The 18,056-nt window shown below is 45.1% G+C and overlaps 1 protein-coding gene across 1 annotated transcript in view; it reads left to right on the plus strand.

The window, feature by feature from the left end:
- Nucleotides 1-18,056, plus strand: part of IGFN1 (immunoglobulin like and fibronectin type III domain containing 1) — a 58,994-nt gene that overhangs the window by 12,756 nt on the left and 28,182 nt on the right. The window contains exons 3-4 of the mRNA XM_040535618.1: nt 13,229-13,369; nt 17,655-17,723. Coding sequence (XP_040391552.1) covers nt 17,705-17,723 — 19 coding nt within the window. The 5' untranslated portion in view covers nt 13,229-13,369; nt 17,655-17,704. The remainder of the gene's footprint in view (nt 1-13,228; nt 13,370-17,654; nt 17,724-18,056) is intronic.

Consider the following 18,056-nt stretch of genomic DNA (forward strand, 5'->3'; position numbering starts at 1 on the left):
GTTGACTCTCCACTGTAATTGCTCCAATATGTCCATGCCTTTATCACCTCCCACAACCTGCTGGTTTTGCTCTTGCTAATGCAGCCCGGGGTTGCTGTTGGCCTTTGCTGCAAGGGCTCACTGCTGACTGCTCTTTGGTGTATTGCTGTCAGGTCCTTTTCATCAAAGCTGCCTCCCAGCCAGTCCACCCTCAGCCTGCCCTGCTGCATGGGGTTGTGCTCCAGGTGCAGGGCTTTGTGTTTGCCTTCCGTGAACTCCAGGAGGTTCCAGTCAGCCTGTTTCTTCAGCCTGTCCAGGTACCTTTGAATAGGAGGCCCTGCTCTTCAGCTGAGTGACTGCTCCCTGCTTGGATTTTAGGTTTAGGATATGAGAAGCTTCCCACAGCTGCTGTCAAGGTCTGAGCTCAGAGTCCCAAGTTTCCAGCGGGGTTTGGCTAGCCAGCCTGATCCTGTGCTTGTGCCTTTCACTGCCTTTGTATCCCGAAGACTTTGTCGCCAGGAGAACTGTCAGACTTTGTGAGGCCTTTCCTGAGACCTCTAACAGTGTTCCCACCCTCTGCAATGTTGTGTTCCTTTCTCTTAGCTGCCATGGGTTGCACCATCACAACTCCCTTCCCATGGGGATTCTTGATTGCAGCCCCTAACACCTGAATGCATCCCAAATACAGTGGATCCTGATTCACATGGGGCTGTTCTGCACAGCAAAATCCTCTTGTCTACAAGGTGAAAGGGCTGAGGTCGTGTCCCTTCATATGGGTGGCGTTTCTGTCTGGTCTCCACCTTGCCATTCCTCCAATCTGTTTTGAATCATGAAGTTGAGCGTCCACAGAGACAACACGCTGCTACAATGAGCAGTCTGGAAAAGGACCTGGGGTCTCATAGGAAGGGACACAGAGGTTATGGTGAGTGACACGATGAATATGAACCAGCCGTGTGTGCTTATCATAAAGCTAACTGCATCCTGGGCTAAATCAGAAGGAGTGTGGCCAGCAGGTGAGGGGTGGTCACAAAGATGACAGGGCCAAACACTTCTTGGTGGTGCCAACCCATATAACAGGCAGTGGCCACAAGCTGCAGCTCAGGAGGTTCAAGATGGACGCCAGGAACAGCCTGCCCTAGGCAGCTGATGCAGATCTGGGGCTCGTCATCAGACAGCATGAACGTCTGTCCTTGGTGGAGAGTGGTTGGGTGGGTGTTAACAATCTGGGGAGAAAGCCACAGCTACCCCAGTGGGGTGTTTAATGCCCTGCCCCGAGGAGGGGGTTGGACTGGGGACCTCATGAGGCCCCTCTCGCTGACACCCCGTGAGTGACCACCAGTGACCCAGCTGCAGCTCACTCTCAGCTGCCCAGTTAGGCTTTTGGGTTCACTAGGGGTTTGCTTGTATCTAAGTCTTGCTCTGACCTTGCATCTGTGGAACAAAGGTTAGAACCATGTGATATAGAAAATAATAAAGCCTTTTTTTATAAGTACAGCAGAGAGCACTGCAGGCCTCAGCTGCTCTGTGAACTCTCACAGCTTTCCTGCCACCTTCTGACCAGGTCAGCGTGACTGGGTGCCTGGGAGCTATTCAGGTGGCTTTGCCCTGATATGCCGTATAGCTTAGTGTGAAAGAATATTCATTCCTTAGGTGAAACGTTTAAGGAACTGCTAGAACTACTAGTGTCTGAAAGAGGCTTCAATTCTTGGAGACTTATAAAGGCAAACTGGGGCTGTCCCTCTCCTTTTACCCTCTGGTTGAGCTCAGAAATCAGCTGACATAGTTAAGCTGACAGTCATTAAATTTATATGTCCTTTGCTCCTGTCATTCTGTCCTCCTGTCTGATCCGGCAGTTTGGGTCTGTTGACCTTTGTGGCATGTAGCAAAGCCAGTGTATCTTGGCTTCTGTCTCAGACGGCTGTGGCTTGTTGCTTAAGGAAGTTTATTTCTCAAGGATATAGTCATAAGTCAGCAATGTGCATGTTCTATTTTTGTAGACATACCTAGAGAGTCAGGAAGAAGGCCAAAACTCTTCCAGAGGAGACAGACAGCAGATCTCAATGTTCTTATCAATGAGATGTAAGTTCATAAGCTACAAAGAAGTTACAAATTGTACAACAGGATAAATAAAGAGAGAGGACACGGAAAACAAATGTGCCTGCCTGGTGACATGACACCAGAGGAAGACAATGATAAATATGTAAATACTTTAGGAAGAAAAAGCTGTAATTCTAGGGTGGATGTACAGGACAAAGAACTAAAGCAAATTTTGAAAACTGGGTATATAGTCCTAATACACACAACACATAGAAATACTGTCTTCATATCGTTGCAGAAGGTGGGCAGCAGCAGTTAATGGTTCATTTGACTGCTCCCTGCTTTTTGGAATCCTGGGCTGCTAGACATCTTGTTCTCTGTGCTAGGTTGCCCCTCCTGCATCAGCAGCCTCCCACCTCTGCTGCTGATGGTTTGGGGTGGAACCCAAGTTCTTTATTATTGTCAGGAAAGGAATGGTAAGGGTGGCCAAGAGAAGCATCTCGCTTGTGTATTCCTCTTCCCAGTGGGGAGTGGGAAACTGTCAACGTGACCCAGCTAGCCATGAGGATCCAGGTGGAGTCCAAAATTGTAGTGACACTGAGGAATACAGGCCAGCCCTCACAGATGATAAACCTGAATTTTTTCTCCTTCTCTCCTTCACCACATGCTGCATAAGCAGCTCTGCTCCTTTATGGTCACTGCGAGGAACAATACTTTTGTTCTTTTTTAAACCCCTTCGAAGTAGACACACTCGGGAGAAAAGAGGAGAGTAAGTGGTGAGTGCAAAATGGGATATGCCTGAAAAATAAGCTGAATTAAACTGGAAAGCAGGTGAATGGCTGCAGGATGACCCATTTGCTGTCATGAACATAGATAGCTCCGAACCATCTGATACTCTCACATCTGTCAATCAAAAAGAGATTGATAAGGACATGCTGGGCTTTGTATAGGCCCAAACTGCAAGCAATTTGCTTGCCATTCAGTTTGCCTCAGAGCAACAGACCAGCTCCCTCTAAATTCGGGGTTAACCAGGGCCTTTGCGTGGGTCTTGTTTCCTCCTGCTCAGCTTCTGGCACTGGTATTGTCTGCCCGGCCACCCATCCCAGAAGACAGCCCTCCCTCATCTGTCACCCGTTTTGACACAGGATCTGTCTCTGACACCCACTCCTCCTTTCCTCCCTTCTCCTAATATTGCCATGATGTATCGGCACCCCTGACATTATCCTGCCCATTTCAATGATGCATCTATCCATCCATCTGCCATGAAAAGTGACCTGCTCACTATGTCCCTCCGCCCTTCAATCAGACAGGAGCCTGCCTGTCTGTCTGACCAGAGGCAGGCAGAGTGTGCTTCATGGTTGAAAATACAGAGAGCGTGAGACCTGATGTCACCAAAAGCAATACTTAAAAAGTAGCTCATGGAGACTGTCAGAGGACCAAGCTGTAAACTGGGCTACAAGGTACAGTATCATCACACAGTTCCTATTCAGAGGCTCTGCCTTTCCCAGGCAGTTGCAAAAATATCTGTGTTGTAGGAAATAATATTGCAATGAGACAACCGAGCTCAATGTGAGACCTTAAAGGAGGGGAAGGTGATTTGATTTTAAAACAAAATATTTTAATTCACTCATATACACATGTACCCTCAAGGACCCAGGTGCTTATATCCCAGTGGTCGTCCCAGCACACAGGCACCAAGACGCAAGCATCCAAGTGACTCCTGTGACTGCAGGGAAGGCTCCAGGTACTCAGTACCCATTAGTCAGGTCTGAACATTTCAAACTGAGGTGACTTGCAGAATGAAGTTTGGGGTCTTCAGGAGCCCTGAAGTATTGGCAGGATTTATCATCTAGCACTATCAGGACTAGGCCATGTAGCAATCTGATCATCATTTTTTGGTGGCATCTTTTGTTAGGCATCTAACATGGTCTGTGGTGGTCTCAGGCTGAGTAACTGGGGACATGGACGTGCAGACTTGTTACATTGGCTTTGATGATCACCGGAGACTGTTGCCATCGCTGTTCCTGCTCTGTTCACCTACAAGTGCCGTTGAGTGCACCTGGTCAGTAAGGTCTCTGCCCTGCTTCTCCAGCCCCTTCCATCATGGAGCAGCTCTGTTTTTCCTGCTCTCTGAATTCCAATTCTTACGAGCATTCCTGTGTTAAGGTTCCTGGCATGGCCTTGTGACTGGTAGTGAGCAGTAAAGGCCTGTGGCAGAGCCTGTCACGTTATTAGGTCACCATCACATGGGAGAACGAGTGAGGGAACTGGCTGCCATAGGGTGTTTGGGGGGAAAAAAGCTCAGCTGCATTCACGATGCAGTAAAGTCCCTCACAAGGCCAGCACGAACCCCACAACTGTCAGCCAAGACAGTTATAGGGTGACATCAGACCTGCTTTGGGCCCGAACCCAAGAAAACATTTGTAGGCTGGGCACTTACCGTCTTGCTTAGTGTCATCTGTCCTTTTCTGTGCATACAGGCAGGAGGTCAGGTTACCCTGATAGCAATCAGAGCTTACAAGGGCAGGCTTCTCTCTGTTAGTGGTACTGGGCCAGGTGAGCTCCACTGATTCTCCTTAGCCACAGGCAGATACTAATTCCACTTGAAGGAGACTGGAAGAGGTGAATCAGAAACCCAGTTTGGTCATTCCTGCTGTTTAGGTTTTGGCCAATTTCTTTTATGTGACTCTGAATGCTTGGAGCATGCTCATGTTCTGCTGCTTTCCTGAAGAGACAATAATTGATCCAGTGGGTGCCGGTGGGGGAAAGGGACATGCAGTGGTTGAAAAAGCAGCTCTGGTGGCAATGGCCCTTGGTTTGTCTTGTGGCTGAACTCCCTGGAAGTCTCCAAGTGCTCTTGGATGCTTGTATAACTCTTATTCTCTGCCTCACAGGTGTTCATTGCCTCTTCAGAAGGCCTTAGGTCAACTAGGAGGGGAGTTTGACTTTACTCCCTGGGCTTGGGTAATGGAGAGGTGTCCCAGCCCTTCACCTGGTAGAGTTTCTGTCTTTGAACCATGTCCAATCCATGTCTGGGTGCATATGCTGAGCTCCTGACTGTTGGCTAGGTCATTCAGCTAATTGGTTTTCCAGAGAATCTAGATACTGGACATCAGCCTCACCACAGGCAAAAATTCCAGAGATTACTGGAATAATAGACCAGTTCAAAATAACCTTTGGTGCCTCTGAGCCATGAGAGATGCTCTACTGCCAGGCTGCATCCTAGTTTTGCACAGAGCCTGTGCTCTGGATCCAAAAGAGTGTTGTAGTTACTGTAGGACATCCATCAGGACTAAACGCTGGGAGTCTGAAAACTGTCTGAGATGTGACATCTGCATTCCTCTTAGATGGGGGAATCCCATCCCAGTAGAAACACTGGATTTGTGCTGGACATCCCCACTCTACCAGCAGGATCGTGGCCTCGTTGCACATTCCTCAAAAACCTTGGAAGAGTAGCTGCACTACAAGAAAGCAATGCCTGTAGCATTTTAAAGCATTTTAGCAACTTGCCTTAGCTGTCCGAGGTATTATACATTAGGCAACTTGTACAACTGTCTCTTAGTGTCCATGTCCACTTCCTTGAGACTCTGTGTCTCTTGAGCATAAAGCTTGAGAAGAGCACAGAGTGAATTGTATTCTTGCTCTTTCACAACAAAGGCTCAGGGTTCTCAGGATTAATGCACTGGTTGCCCATTTCTCTGTTTTATCCTCATTTGATTGAGAAGTGAGATTTTTGTGCTTTCAATATAACTGCTAACAGACAATTTAATGACTGGGTTGCAAACATAGAAGTGTAGAGGGACAGGGCTGGTTGAGCTGGCTGTGCTTTAGGATAATACTCTGTGGGAGAGTAACAAAATCTGTCTATGTCGTAAATAAACCTGAATAGCTTATTTTGGCAAAGAATTTTCATTCCTGACAGATGCAATTTTGAGACAACCAATAACCACTTGCTAATCTAGGATGAAATACTGTTGGAGTCTGACATCTTCAGGTCAGCTCATAGAATTTGGTGGGTTTCCAGTGGAGTCTTCTCTCACATGTCTAAAAGGAAATAATCTTTATGAGGGCTGTCAAAGGGAAGGGAATGCCCAGGCTTACAAATCATTGAAGCAAGTTATTGGAAAGGGATGTGCCAGAGGATTGCTAAGTAAAGCACATTACATAAGGCTGCCCTTTGGGTTTCTGAGGTCTGGTAACTGGGACATTTTCAAGTTTATCAGACTGAGTTTAGTATCTCCTGCGTTGTTAGTACTTCCCTACTTTTTGAGGCAGACCTTTTGCATTTTGCTGGCTGTAAATGCGCATGAAGATGTGTAAATGTGATTCTTTGGGATGTGCCACCTGCACCTTAATGACTTAAATCTGTTACTGTATTATCTCAGCAAATTGTGGGACAATCCAAGCTATCTCACCAACAAGAAGAACTCTCAGCGATTGAATGGGGAGGTAGGAAATCCTCATATCAGCTGGCCATTATGATGGCCAAGGAACTGAGGAGCTCACCTCAGAAAACTGGTTAATTTGTACTAAAGGAGTTAAGGAGCGATAACGCCATTTGGGTTAGTTGATTTCTTGGGAAGTACATAAAATGCAAACATTCTGTTCTCCTGCTACTTCATCTTGGTACCTCTTGCTGTGCTTTCTTTATGATCCGTTGCTTAGCCAGTCTTGGTGCATTGGAGGTATAGTTTTACACAGCAGGGCAAGGGGCCCATTGCTTGGTGTGAGGGGGCTTACATTCATAGAATCCTAGAAAATCCTGAGTTGGAAGGAAGCCTCCAGGATCATCAGGTCCACCTCCAGGCTCCACAAAGGACCAAAAATCAGAGCCTACGTCTGGGAGCGTTGTCCAAATGCTTCTTGAACTCAGCTCAGTGCTGTGACCACGTCCCTGGGGAGCCTGTCCCAGTGCCTGACCACCTCTGGGTACAGAACCTCTCCCTAACACCCAGCCTGACCCTCCCCTGTCCCAGCTCCATGCCGTCCCCTCGGGTCCTGTCACTGTGCTCAGAGAGCAGAGCTCAGCGCCTGCCCCTCCGCTCCCCTCGTGAGGGGGCTGCAGGCAGCCATGAGGCCTCCCCTCGGCCTGCTCTGCTCTGGGCCGAACAAACCAAGGCACCTCAGCTGCTCCTCACACGTCTTCCCCTCAGGCCCTTCACCATATTTGTAGCCCTTCTTTGGACGTTCTCTAATAGTTTTATGTCGTTTTCGTACCGTGGTGCCCCAAACTGAACACAGTACTGATGGTGAGGCTGCCTGTCACTGTAAAGGGGTGTACAAAGCTTTGTGGATAAGAGAGACTTCTCTCTGCCATCCAGCTAGGGCACAGGCTCATGCTTTTCACCTGCAAGCTAATAAGTTCATATTACTAGGGTGAGCTGGTGCTGTGAAGTGCTCTCATTCCTTCACTTATATTCATAATACTAACTCTTCAAAGAGTTCTTTAAGAAAGGAGCATTTTTTTAGAAGACCTGTTCTTAAATGAGCTTGGCCACTCACTTTAACTAGAGTTCAATTTATCTGATCAATTAGTAACCCTAATCATTCTTGAGATTTGTTTCAAGGCAATTAAGCTACAGTTTCCTTTAGAACATACAGGGCCATTCAGTTGTATGAAAGTTTTTAATGAATCACTGCGAAGAGGAAACACAATCTGCAGAAAAAGCACCACTCCCAAACTACTTGTCAAATATTGAAGAATTATGTTAATATCAGATTTGTCCAGCACCCTTACTGGTATGGACTGAAATAATAACAAATAGGAGACAGGTGCATCAAGTTCCCGTAAAAAAAAAAAAAAAATCATCTGGATGTCTCACAGGCTAACAGCTCTGTGACAGGCTTCTTCTACTAGAGGGAGAGGGCGAGAGAGAGAGAGATTAAGTGTGAGAGAAGGAGAGGCAGAAGTCGAGACAGGGAGCAGCTGAGGAGGATCCCAGGGACCCAGCACTGATCCCACAGCTGATCACTGACTGCAGAAAGGACACAGGAGCTGCAGCTTTGACAGCACTCCGAGTAGAAGAGGACCTCTTGGGGGACGTGTGTAGGTCAGTGCTTTTTACCTGTTTCAGATGAGTAGCTGTGGTTGCTGATAGCTAAAGGCATGTTTGAGCTCCTTGTGATCACCTTCGCAAGGCAGAAAAGCTGACCGCTGGGGAATAGTGGACACCACTAGTTCTATATCCACATAAAGGAAAACTCTGTGACCTCTTTGTGAAATTGTCGGATTCCTGGGGCAAGCAGGGGTTGAAGGGGAGAGACATCCTCTCCTTCCATCATGGTTATTTCTTTCTATTTCAATTATTTCTCTGTTGGATGCTGGCATAATTTTCTAGCTCTGGGTAAGACTTATTTTATTCTGACAATTGAGTGCTGGATACAGTTTGACAGAGGACAGCCTTCAGAAGGAATGGGACAGCATTCCCAGCAACGGGAGTCCTCTGTCACCTCTGTGGGTGCCAGGCATTAACTTGTGCAGGCAAAGGACAGGCAGGGCAGTACTAGAACAATGTTGAAAATAATATTCAGGCATCCCGCAAAGAAAGCGGGAAGGCAGTGTGTGCTGTGGCTTCTTGGAATTTCAGAGAGATTTTCTGTAATATTTGTTTCAGTGACAAACTTCCTTGCATGTGAGGGTATGAAATATTAAAATAGTTTGTAATGTGAGGACTAGGCATTTCTCATCTGTTGCTACTGGCAGCTTGGGGAAACAAATCAGAAGTGGGGTATTTATTAAGCGCTCTTTTTGCATGTAAATTTAAAGTGGGGGGAATGAGAAGAAGTCTCATAACTTGAATCCCTTGTGGCATCTGAATAGTGCAGCTTGCCTTACTGTGCAGCGAATGCTTGCTCGAGCGTTGGTGCACGCGGAATGGTTCAAACATACCTAGATAACTTTAACTGATGCAGAAGATGTTTGGCAAATCCCGGTAACCAAATGGGGTCACATGAAAGCAGCTAAAGCATACCTTATTCTCTATAGTCATTAAAGAGGACAACGTGTTTAAAATATAATTTTCGTTAGTGTCTCAGGGAGGGGTGAAAAGTACTGAAGTCTGATAAGGCTGGTAGTATGTTGATGTTTAATCACATACTTGCTGAGTCCATGTTAAAAACCCCTATTGCCATCTATTTTGTTCTCCCAAACGCAAAACAGTAAGCAAATTCCAAATACTGGCCAGCTCAGGCATTGGAGCATGCAGCAACGTGAATCAGGAGGGCAGCTACCACAAGAGAAAAGTAGGAATATCAGGTTTATAGGCAGCCAGGCTCCGTTTAAATTGTGGATTGTGCTAGCAACCCCCTTCAGTCAGTCATGGATGCAAACAGATTAAATCAGTCCTGAAGGAAATAGTAGGCATTCTGTACGCCGTGGGAAGGAGGGAGCTAATCTGCAGTGTGAAAGCGGAGTACTGGTGCTTCTTGAATTTGTTCCTCTGCTTTTAATCTTTTCCGTATATTGAGTTGCATTTCAGTGTGTGAAAATCCAGCTAACTGCAGTGGGTTTAATCACGGCTTTGTATGAACAGTGATGATGGACCACAGCTTGCTGGTAAACTGGGAAACTGGCATCTTGGATGTGGGATGTAAAAATAACCAAGGCTTTGGGCCCTAAAATAGTCCCTTAAATTTCTTCTGCAGTGTTCAACATGGATGATCTGGTGTTGAGGGGCTGGGCTGGGCATGGACATCTGCAAAGATGGAACTGTGAGTTTTTTTGGGGCACCACATTTATATAAAATCAAATACGAGTCCAGAAGACTCATCTGGGGCAGCCATGTGCATGGTGTGACTATTGCTCATCCTGATGCAGGGTGTTTTCCTGGTAAAAACAAAATGCTGTTCTGTGATCCATTTGATTCCTAGCGTGATCTGATGGAAAAAATGTCTCTTTACACGTACATGACCAGCGAGACCAGTACTGTCAGATTCACCTGACTGAATATGGTACATAGGGCTGCAGGTAAATGATAGCCTTTGCTGAATTTAGACTTTTATTCCATTTTCTATGCCCTTGCCCATCCTTAAATGAATGCAACTTTTCTTTTTCATATTGTATTTTTGAATATTATGTTTGTGAGAATCTCACTAATATTATGCCAAAGTGGATGTTGTACCTGACTTTTGAGCTTTGTACATCATGACCCACTGCTTATCTCTGAATATTTCTGCCCAAAGGCCCCACTGACATCACCCTGACCTTCAGTGCTGTGACTGACCAGATACCCATGCTGCCAAGGATGGTGTGGCTTGGCCAAGTGGCTCTAATGGGAGATGAGCTTTTGACCTTGGTTGTCTGTTGGCAGACTGGAAAATCTATTCAACTTTTTGGACTCTTCAGGTCTTAATTTCTTTACTTCTTGCTCTGTCTGGGCCATGTAGTAGGCACCAATAGTCTCTAGGAAGAGTTGTGCCACTCATCTACCAATTCTGACTGGTGATTTTATATATACCAAAGAGGATGGGAATTATAGAGAAAACACGATTCTTCCAATCTTCTCTTTCTAATTAAAATGTACTTTTAAATTCAGTCCTGAAATATCTGTCCTGCAGCTGTTGCCTCTTGACACTTCTTCACTGCCCTGCATTAGGGGAATGAACTTGCTTCCAGGGAAAAAAGCACCCTCTTTGCATTGAAAGCGGTGACCGCTGCTGAATGTACAGGGCTTCGTTCTGACATTTTGCGGGTTTTCAATGGTATGTGTTAGCTTATCCACTGGCATGCAGGGGTTAACAGGACTTTTGGGTGGGCGGGTGGAAAACAAGCTGTGAAATGGAAGAAGGTCAGCCTCTTGGAGGGGTTTACTCAGTCACAGATGGTTTTAAGTTATCAGTCCCTTATAGGAGAGGTCTCCATCCCTTCCCCCCCCTCACCCAGTAAAACCTATATGAACCAGGGCTGGAAATAAGACAAAGTCCTATCAAGTCCAGGTCCAGCGCACCAGGCAGAATTGTGGCTCTCCTGGTGCTTGCTGGAACCTGCTATCTATATAGCTAGGAGTTCCTCAGCCATTCAGGCTGACTCCAAGAGCTAAATGCGATTTGAGACTAAATACCATTGGCAATGCAATTCTCAGTGGGGAGCGTATGTAGGTAGGGGAGCCGCAGTAAGCCTCGCGGCTCTGGATAGCTTACGTCTTGCAACAGCTGATGAGAACTGAATTCAGGTTTCAGTAGAAACCAATCAATGGGGCGCATCCCATGGCTTACACGAAGTGTTACCGTCTTTAGAGACTTGTGAAGCAGCTGTTTTTATTCAAGGTGCTCACTGTTAAGACTACAGTGCCCGAAGAACTGCGTGATACAACTGCTGCCCAGGCCCATGAGACTAACATCCAAGGAATTATTCTTGGGATGATCGTTAGTCAATGAACAGGTCATGGGAAACCCACTAGGACACTGCTAGAAGGTGGTGTCTGCTGCTGTGTGAAAGTGTTTTTTCAGCAGCAGATGAAAGGCATTGTCTTAACTTCTTGGCTTGCTTCTACTTTTTTACTACTGTAAATATAACAACAGATGTAAAATTGAATTGTCTTGGCCCTAAGATCACCTTGAGCAATCAAATTTCCCTATACTGATGTTGTTTTCTTATGATTTGGAAAGGTGTAAATATTGTCACCAGCCGTAACTGTCAGGAAGAAAGAAGGAACGAAGAAACTTACTCCAGAATTTCATTTTCCCATTTCCCTTTTAAATTGTCAATTAAAATGATGTTCCCTAGCCCTGCAAAGAAGCTCTTGACCAGGTTTGAGCAACCCCGTCTAGTGGAAGGTGTCTTGCCCGTGGCAGGGGGAGTTGGAATTAGATGCTCTTTAAGGTCCCTTCCAACCCAAAGCATTCTATGGGTCTAGGATTCCATCCCTGGATTGGAACAGTTGACAGATCGTGCTGCCACCACCAGCGTCTCTGCCACTAGTCTCAGAGAAGCGATCTTTCAGTGGAAATGGTGCCCTTCATGATCCTTCTGTCCTTGACCTATCTAACGCGAGCCTTAGTTACAGGACCAAATTTGTACTGTATGTTCCCTTCCCATTAATTACAGATTTTAGAACTTGTAATCTGGTAGGACACCAAAAGAAACCTTGTTCTGGTTCTGCTAGCCATGACAGCATGTGAACCGTGGACATCATGATAAGAATACTTCCTTTGCCAACTACTGGAGCCAGCCCTTCTTCTCAGAGTTGAACGTGGGGATCTAATGTTGTATGGTATGGATTGAATGCAATATATGGTTGACAGTGCAAAGGAAAAAAGATTGTTTGCTCTCAACCAAAAATGAATGAAAGGGGAGTTTCAGACAGAGCAGACCTGGCTGCCTGTGTGTTGTGCATGCAGAAGATAGCTTTCAGTCTCAGACTGGCCATCTCTGTGGATGCAACCAACTAGAGAGAGGTGCCTTTGGTCCCAAGTGGGCTTTCTGGGTATAGGAAGGAAGGTTAACAAGTTGCAAAGGTAAATTGGAAGCAAAAGATTTTGGGGCACAATATGGTGCATTTCCAGGGAAAACCTGCCAATGGAAATAAGTAGCCTTGTTGCTGCTCGTGGGATCAGGGATCGATCTGTGACTGTGCTGGAAGCAAAGACTGCAGTGGGAGGTGTCTCTTTGGGCTATGGCAGTGAAGCTGTTCTAGGAGGAACTATTTCCTTCAGACCTCTCAAGAATCTCCCAGTCTGTATTCTACTATGAAGACCAAGCCCAGGCTTGGTTTCCCAATGCACAAATGCCAGAATCCACTGTTCTTACTTCTCTGCTAAGGAATTTTGAGCTCTCCTATGGACTTTTGACCTCTGAGAACCCATCTACTGGTGTGTCCTACAAAACTTGGACGTACAGCTTGTCCTTTCCTTGAACAAACCATTGATCCGCACAAATGTTTGTCCCTTGTGGCACAAAGTCTTGACCCAGCTGGCACTTGGAAATGCACCATTGCCGTGACTGATGGTCACATATGACCAAGCTGGCCAACTGCCTTGCTTGAGGCTTGCTGGGTTCAAGTGTGCCTCCCATGCTGCAGTGGGAGTGAAGTGGGTGTATAACCAACACAACTGCTCGCAGTGCAGTGTAGACATCCCGGCCAGGCAGCTACTGAGCACAGGCTTGCCTTCCAGGAGAGCAGAGAGGTGCAAAGGGGACAAGAATGCATTGTTTCTTCTACCACTTAGTGATATTTAGGGCAGACTAATAAGGGATGTGGCTTCTTCCATACAGATCGCGGATATCTGTGACCAAGAGACCTCTTGAACAGCTTTGAAGAGCTCTGTCATCTGAGGCAACGGACAAAGCGACCGTGGTCCTAGGAGGCGCAGTGTTGAATTAAAGCACTATCAGCTCAGAAGCTCAACCCGTAAGGTAGTGCGTTTGGTCATGCTGTCACTGAGATTTGTGTGGGGGTGATACAGAGCTGGGGGGATGAGGTGCAACCTTCACTGTCATGGTAGACTGTGTGTTGCTGTGGTCTGTGAATTGCTCTTAAGTTTTCTGGGAATGGTGGTGTCCTACAGCGAGCACTGATTTCCCTGGTTAGAAGGCAGGCTCTAGGAGACCTGCTGCAAGTTTTCCCATGGAGCTAACGTGTGACATGTAGCACAGGTATGCTCTCTTTTCTACCATTTGTTATCTTGGAGGCATTGCTTCTTGTGACAGCAAGTATGGATAAGTTGTTTTTTCTTCTGAACATTTAGTAAAACTTGTATTTGCTCTGCAATACTTGCTGTAAATTCATCGACTGTATGAAAATGTGTGTCTGTTATGAAAGAAATTATGGTATCTGGTGTGTGCATACATAAATTGTAGACAGCATGAGCAATTGCTTACATTCATAATCCCTGAGGCAGAAGAGAAGATCAAGCCAAATATAGATTTTTCCGAAGGAATAAGTCACATAAAATCTGATCCTTGGGCATTCCTCCTCGCTCTATACAAGGCCTCCATTCATCACAGGAGTACTTGTGGCATTCCCCCTCTGTGACCTACTCAAAAGTTTTCATGAAGTTGCACTTCTTACAGTTGCTGGCCTTCAGTTTTGCGGCTCTAACAGGAGTATGAGACTTTTCTTTAAAAAATCATCTGAAATGGGAAGACTCAAACTCAAAATATCGTTTAATGTTAACAAACAATCAAACAAAGCCTACCCAAAGCTAAAAGAGAAATTTTAGGTGGGAGATTCTTCTGGATCTGCTAGTGTAAAACACAGTTTGGATTTGGGATTGAACACACAATCTGAACATTCACGGTGTTGGAACTGTCCTGATTTTTATGAATTACAAAGAGAAATAGAATGCTGCATCTGTTGCTGATTAATTTATTATAATGATTTAAATCTTCTACTGTGGTCTGTGCTAATGGCTTTGTACCCCACCTGTGCTGTGCTTGCACCAATAGTAAGTCCCGTGCCCCTGGATCCATCACCTGCATATGAATCGCTTGCTTGCTGCCTGTCACTTCTCTACAGGTTTGCCTAATTTTGCTCACCAGTCTTTGCCAGCAGTTATGTCATAACTCGTCTGTGTTCTACTGGCTGAACCCCATAAATAACTACTTGTAACACCACTAGTACCACCAAATCCTGTGACTTCCAAATGTTTTCCTTATTCACTTAGCTGATTTATGGCCTATCACTAGTGCCCAGTCATAGTACAAAAGGGAATGGGCTCTTGCACTGTCTCGTCCAGATAGATTGATGGATACACAGGATGAAAGGCAGACCTCCCATCCCTTCAGGCTGTCTGGTTTATTTTGCTAGTTTAAAAATGATGTCAGTATCAAGTGTTTGCTTCTATTCTGCATTCACAGCAGTGGAAGCTTTGCCACTGTCTCCAAAGGGGACATCTCCGCCCCTGAAAACCAGATGGATTTCTACATGGGATAAGAAACAGCCAAGTCTTATCTTGGTTATCTGAATGAGGCTAGCGGATGAAGTCCTCTGTTTTTCAGAGGACTGAGAGTGTTGAGCTAATTCCAGCATTAGCCCTGTTATGCTAGGACTGTTGGTGAAGAGCCTTTCATAGAGGAGGGGTTTGCTGCCCTTTGGAAGCATTTGTCTGCCTCTTTTGACTAAACGGCAACATCAGCGATCATCTTAGTGTAGAGAACTTTGGTTCAGGCAACTGTGAGTGGAGATATAAATTCTACCATGACAATTTTTGGAAGGTTTTTGCTGTCTTTAATTTCTTTAAAAAACAAACAAACAACAACAACAACAAACAACTGTGATTTATTTTTTTCTGGGATTAAACTGAAGTCAAAGTAAAACAAGGTTATTCATGTAATAAGGGAGTAGAAATTTTAGAAGTAAGCAGGACATATTCTGAAAGTTTTTGTGCCAGCTGATACGGTATTTCCAAATCCACATTTAACATGGAAGACACTAGAAAATATGACGTGGTTGGATTAATTCCGCTGAAGGAATGTTCTCTTGCATATCCTGGCAATGTTATTTTAACTTTGCAGTCAGTGTGTGGCATTAGGATGCTTCTGTCTCACCCTCCAGAAGGCAAGAATTCACAGGAGTTTAAGGACTCACAGCAGCTTATCTTTAATCCATGACAATTTCTGAAATATTTAAGGCCATGTTAACTCAGCAGTTTACACACAGTGCATATTGAGAGGATGCATGTATGATGTCTATTACTATATGTATGAATATCGTCAGTATTTTTATTTTTTCAGCTAGGTTTGAATGTAGCCATCTCTTTATAGTTTGGAATTATGTTAGCATATGTCCACAGTCACACCTGAAAACTCCTGATTGACTTGACACGTGATAACATAAGAAAAAAATAAATTTCTTAACGGCTTTGGACCTGAGGAGCACGTTCGTGTTTCGGTATAGATGCTTGTCAGAATTGCCTAATGTAGGAGGGAAGAAATCTTGAGAAGCGAAGGGCGAATGTAAGCCTAACGTAAAGAGAGCTTAGGGGAATACTGTTGCAAGCTAATGACAAGTAGTCACGTTTGTGTAGAGTTAGACATTTCAGCTCCTGGAGTGGTGACATGTTTAGGAAGATGCAAGACTGTGAAAGGCAGTAGGGGATTATAGTGTTTGCTATTAATACAGTTCAGTACCTTGGAGGACAAATGAATACCATCAGGAGACGGTGATTAAGAGTCTCTGAAGAGCTCTGCCACTTGCTGTGCAGTGCCTTGCCTGGTGCAACCTGGAATCATCTTTTGATCATTTCAGTTTTTTATTTTTCCTTCCCACGAGCTGTTCATTCCCTTCATTTGCAATTTTTAAAACACCACAAATAGATTTTTACAGTAGAAGGTATAAGATAATGCCAAAATATCAGTGTTCCAGCTAGTGTGTGTGGATATGTAAAACTAGTGGATAGTAACACCCACACCAGACTGGGGTGGTGTTAGAGGGGACTTGACCCTCCTTCACACAGTCCCACGTATCATTTCCTGTTTCTATCATTTTACAGGCATTTCCACTAAATTTAGTGAGGCTAACAGGATGATTTTCCAAGTAATCAGTAGTGATCCTGTAGTTGTTTGAGATTTGTATAGTGTGTAGAGCCCTAAAATGAGATATATGTTAAAAACAGCAGTAGAGCCAGTGCTTTGTTGTGGAGAGATGTCTATGTTCTTATTTGCAACTTTTTTTACCCTCAGCTGAAACCAGGTTTCACACGGATAACACAGCTCTGAGCCAAATGTATAATAGGGAAATGCCGGGGTCCTACCCAGCGTTTTCATCAGGTGTAGTGTGGCAATACATGGTTGCATGAACGTCAGTTGATACAGGAAACAGAAAGAAGATCAAAGGTGTGCTGTCAAAGTCCCTCTTCCTTTTAAAACTGGTAAGGGTTGCAGTCACAGCACAGTCTGACTGTGTTGAGCAAAGGAGTGCAGACGGGTAAGCAGAGACATAGCATTAATCCCGCATGGGAATCTAATCTAATTGCTCTTTCAGAGCTGCAGTAACTCTATAGTTTCTGATCATCTCTCATATGACAAGAAATCTGCCTTCACAATTTGCTTGCAAGATAGCGATGTGTTACATTATATGCTGTCTGCTTTATAAATACAGGGAAAGAGACGCCTTTGACAGAGGGTCACATGAGTGATCTATAACAATAACTAGTTAATGCCAAGTTCACACTTCACCATTTCCTTCTAGAGTAAGTACTAGTTTATAGTCTGCTCTCAGGTCTGTTGCTAATTTAGACGAGCTTACTTAGATCAGGATGTGCTTCTGCTTCATGCCCCAGTTTAGACATCCATCTCTGTGGCTTTCTTCTCAGCAACTGCTCTTGCCATCCATCAGAACTCACCACGTGAGTGCCATGTGGTGTAATATTTGCTTGAAACATGAGAGGAGGTCTTTGGAGGAAAGCCAGATGACATGTAAATGGACGATGTGTCAGAGGGATGCTGTTAGATGTGTTTGTTTTCACTTTAGCCCCACTAGCCATTTTCCTACCTGGTTTGCATCGTGCTTATGGTTCAAAACTGTCATGATGTGATTTGGAAAGAGGTGGCAGAGCTATGCTGGCTGTCAGGCATTTCTCAACTGGGATGCTGGGATGTAGCAAGCAAGGAAGGGCAAACTGCATCATAAAGGTGAGCAGAGTTGAGGTCTTTCATCGCCTTTGTGAATTGTAAATAATGAAATGTTTTGTCTTCACAGGAGAGCCTGTAGCCTGTTTGTGCTGACCACAAGCAGCTGAGCACAGCATCATGACAAGCCATCGGGCAGGTGAGAGAACAGCCACAGCTGTGGAACCTATCTGGACTAACCCTGAGAATAAGCCCAACTTGCTTTTGGTGTCGTTTGGCAACTAGGTGTCTGTCTCTCACCACCACCAGGAGAGACACCAGAAACTGGCCCATCAGGTTCCGCCGACCTTTGCAGTAGGGTTTTCCTCATGCCAGACTTTGAATTTTTATTTGGAATTATGACTGACGTAAAAGCATTCTCTGTCCAAAACACTGCTAGGCGTGTAAGCTATTGTGGCCCTGGACTGATATCTTGATTGCAGATTTTCCCACTTCAGCCATAGCTGTGCAATAAGTCAACACAAAATCACAG

This window comes from Cygnus olor, chromosome 24 (genome assembly GCF_009769625.2).
Source record: "Cygnus olor isolate bCygOlo1 chromosome 24, bCygOlo1.pri.v2, whole genome shotgun sequence".
Lineage (NCBI taxonomy): Eukaryota > Metazoa > Chordata > Aves > Anseriformes > Anatidae > Cygnus > Cygnus olor.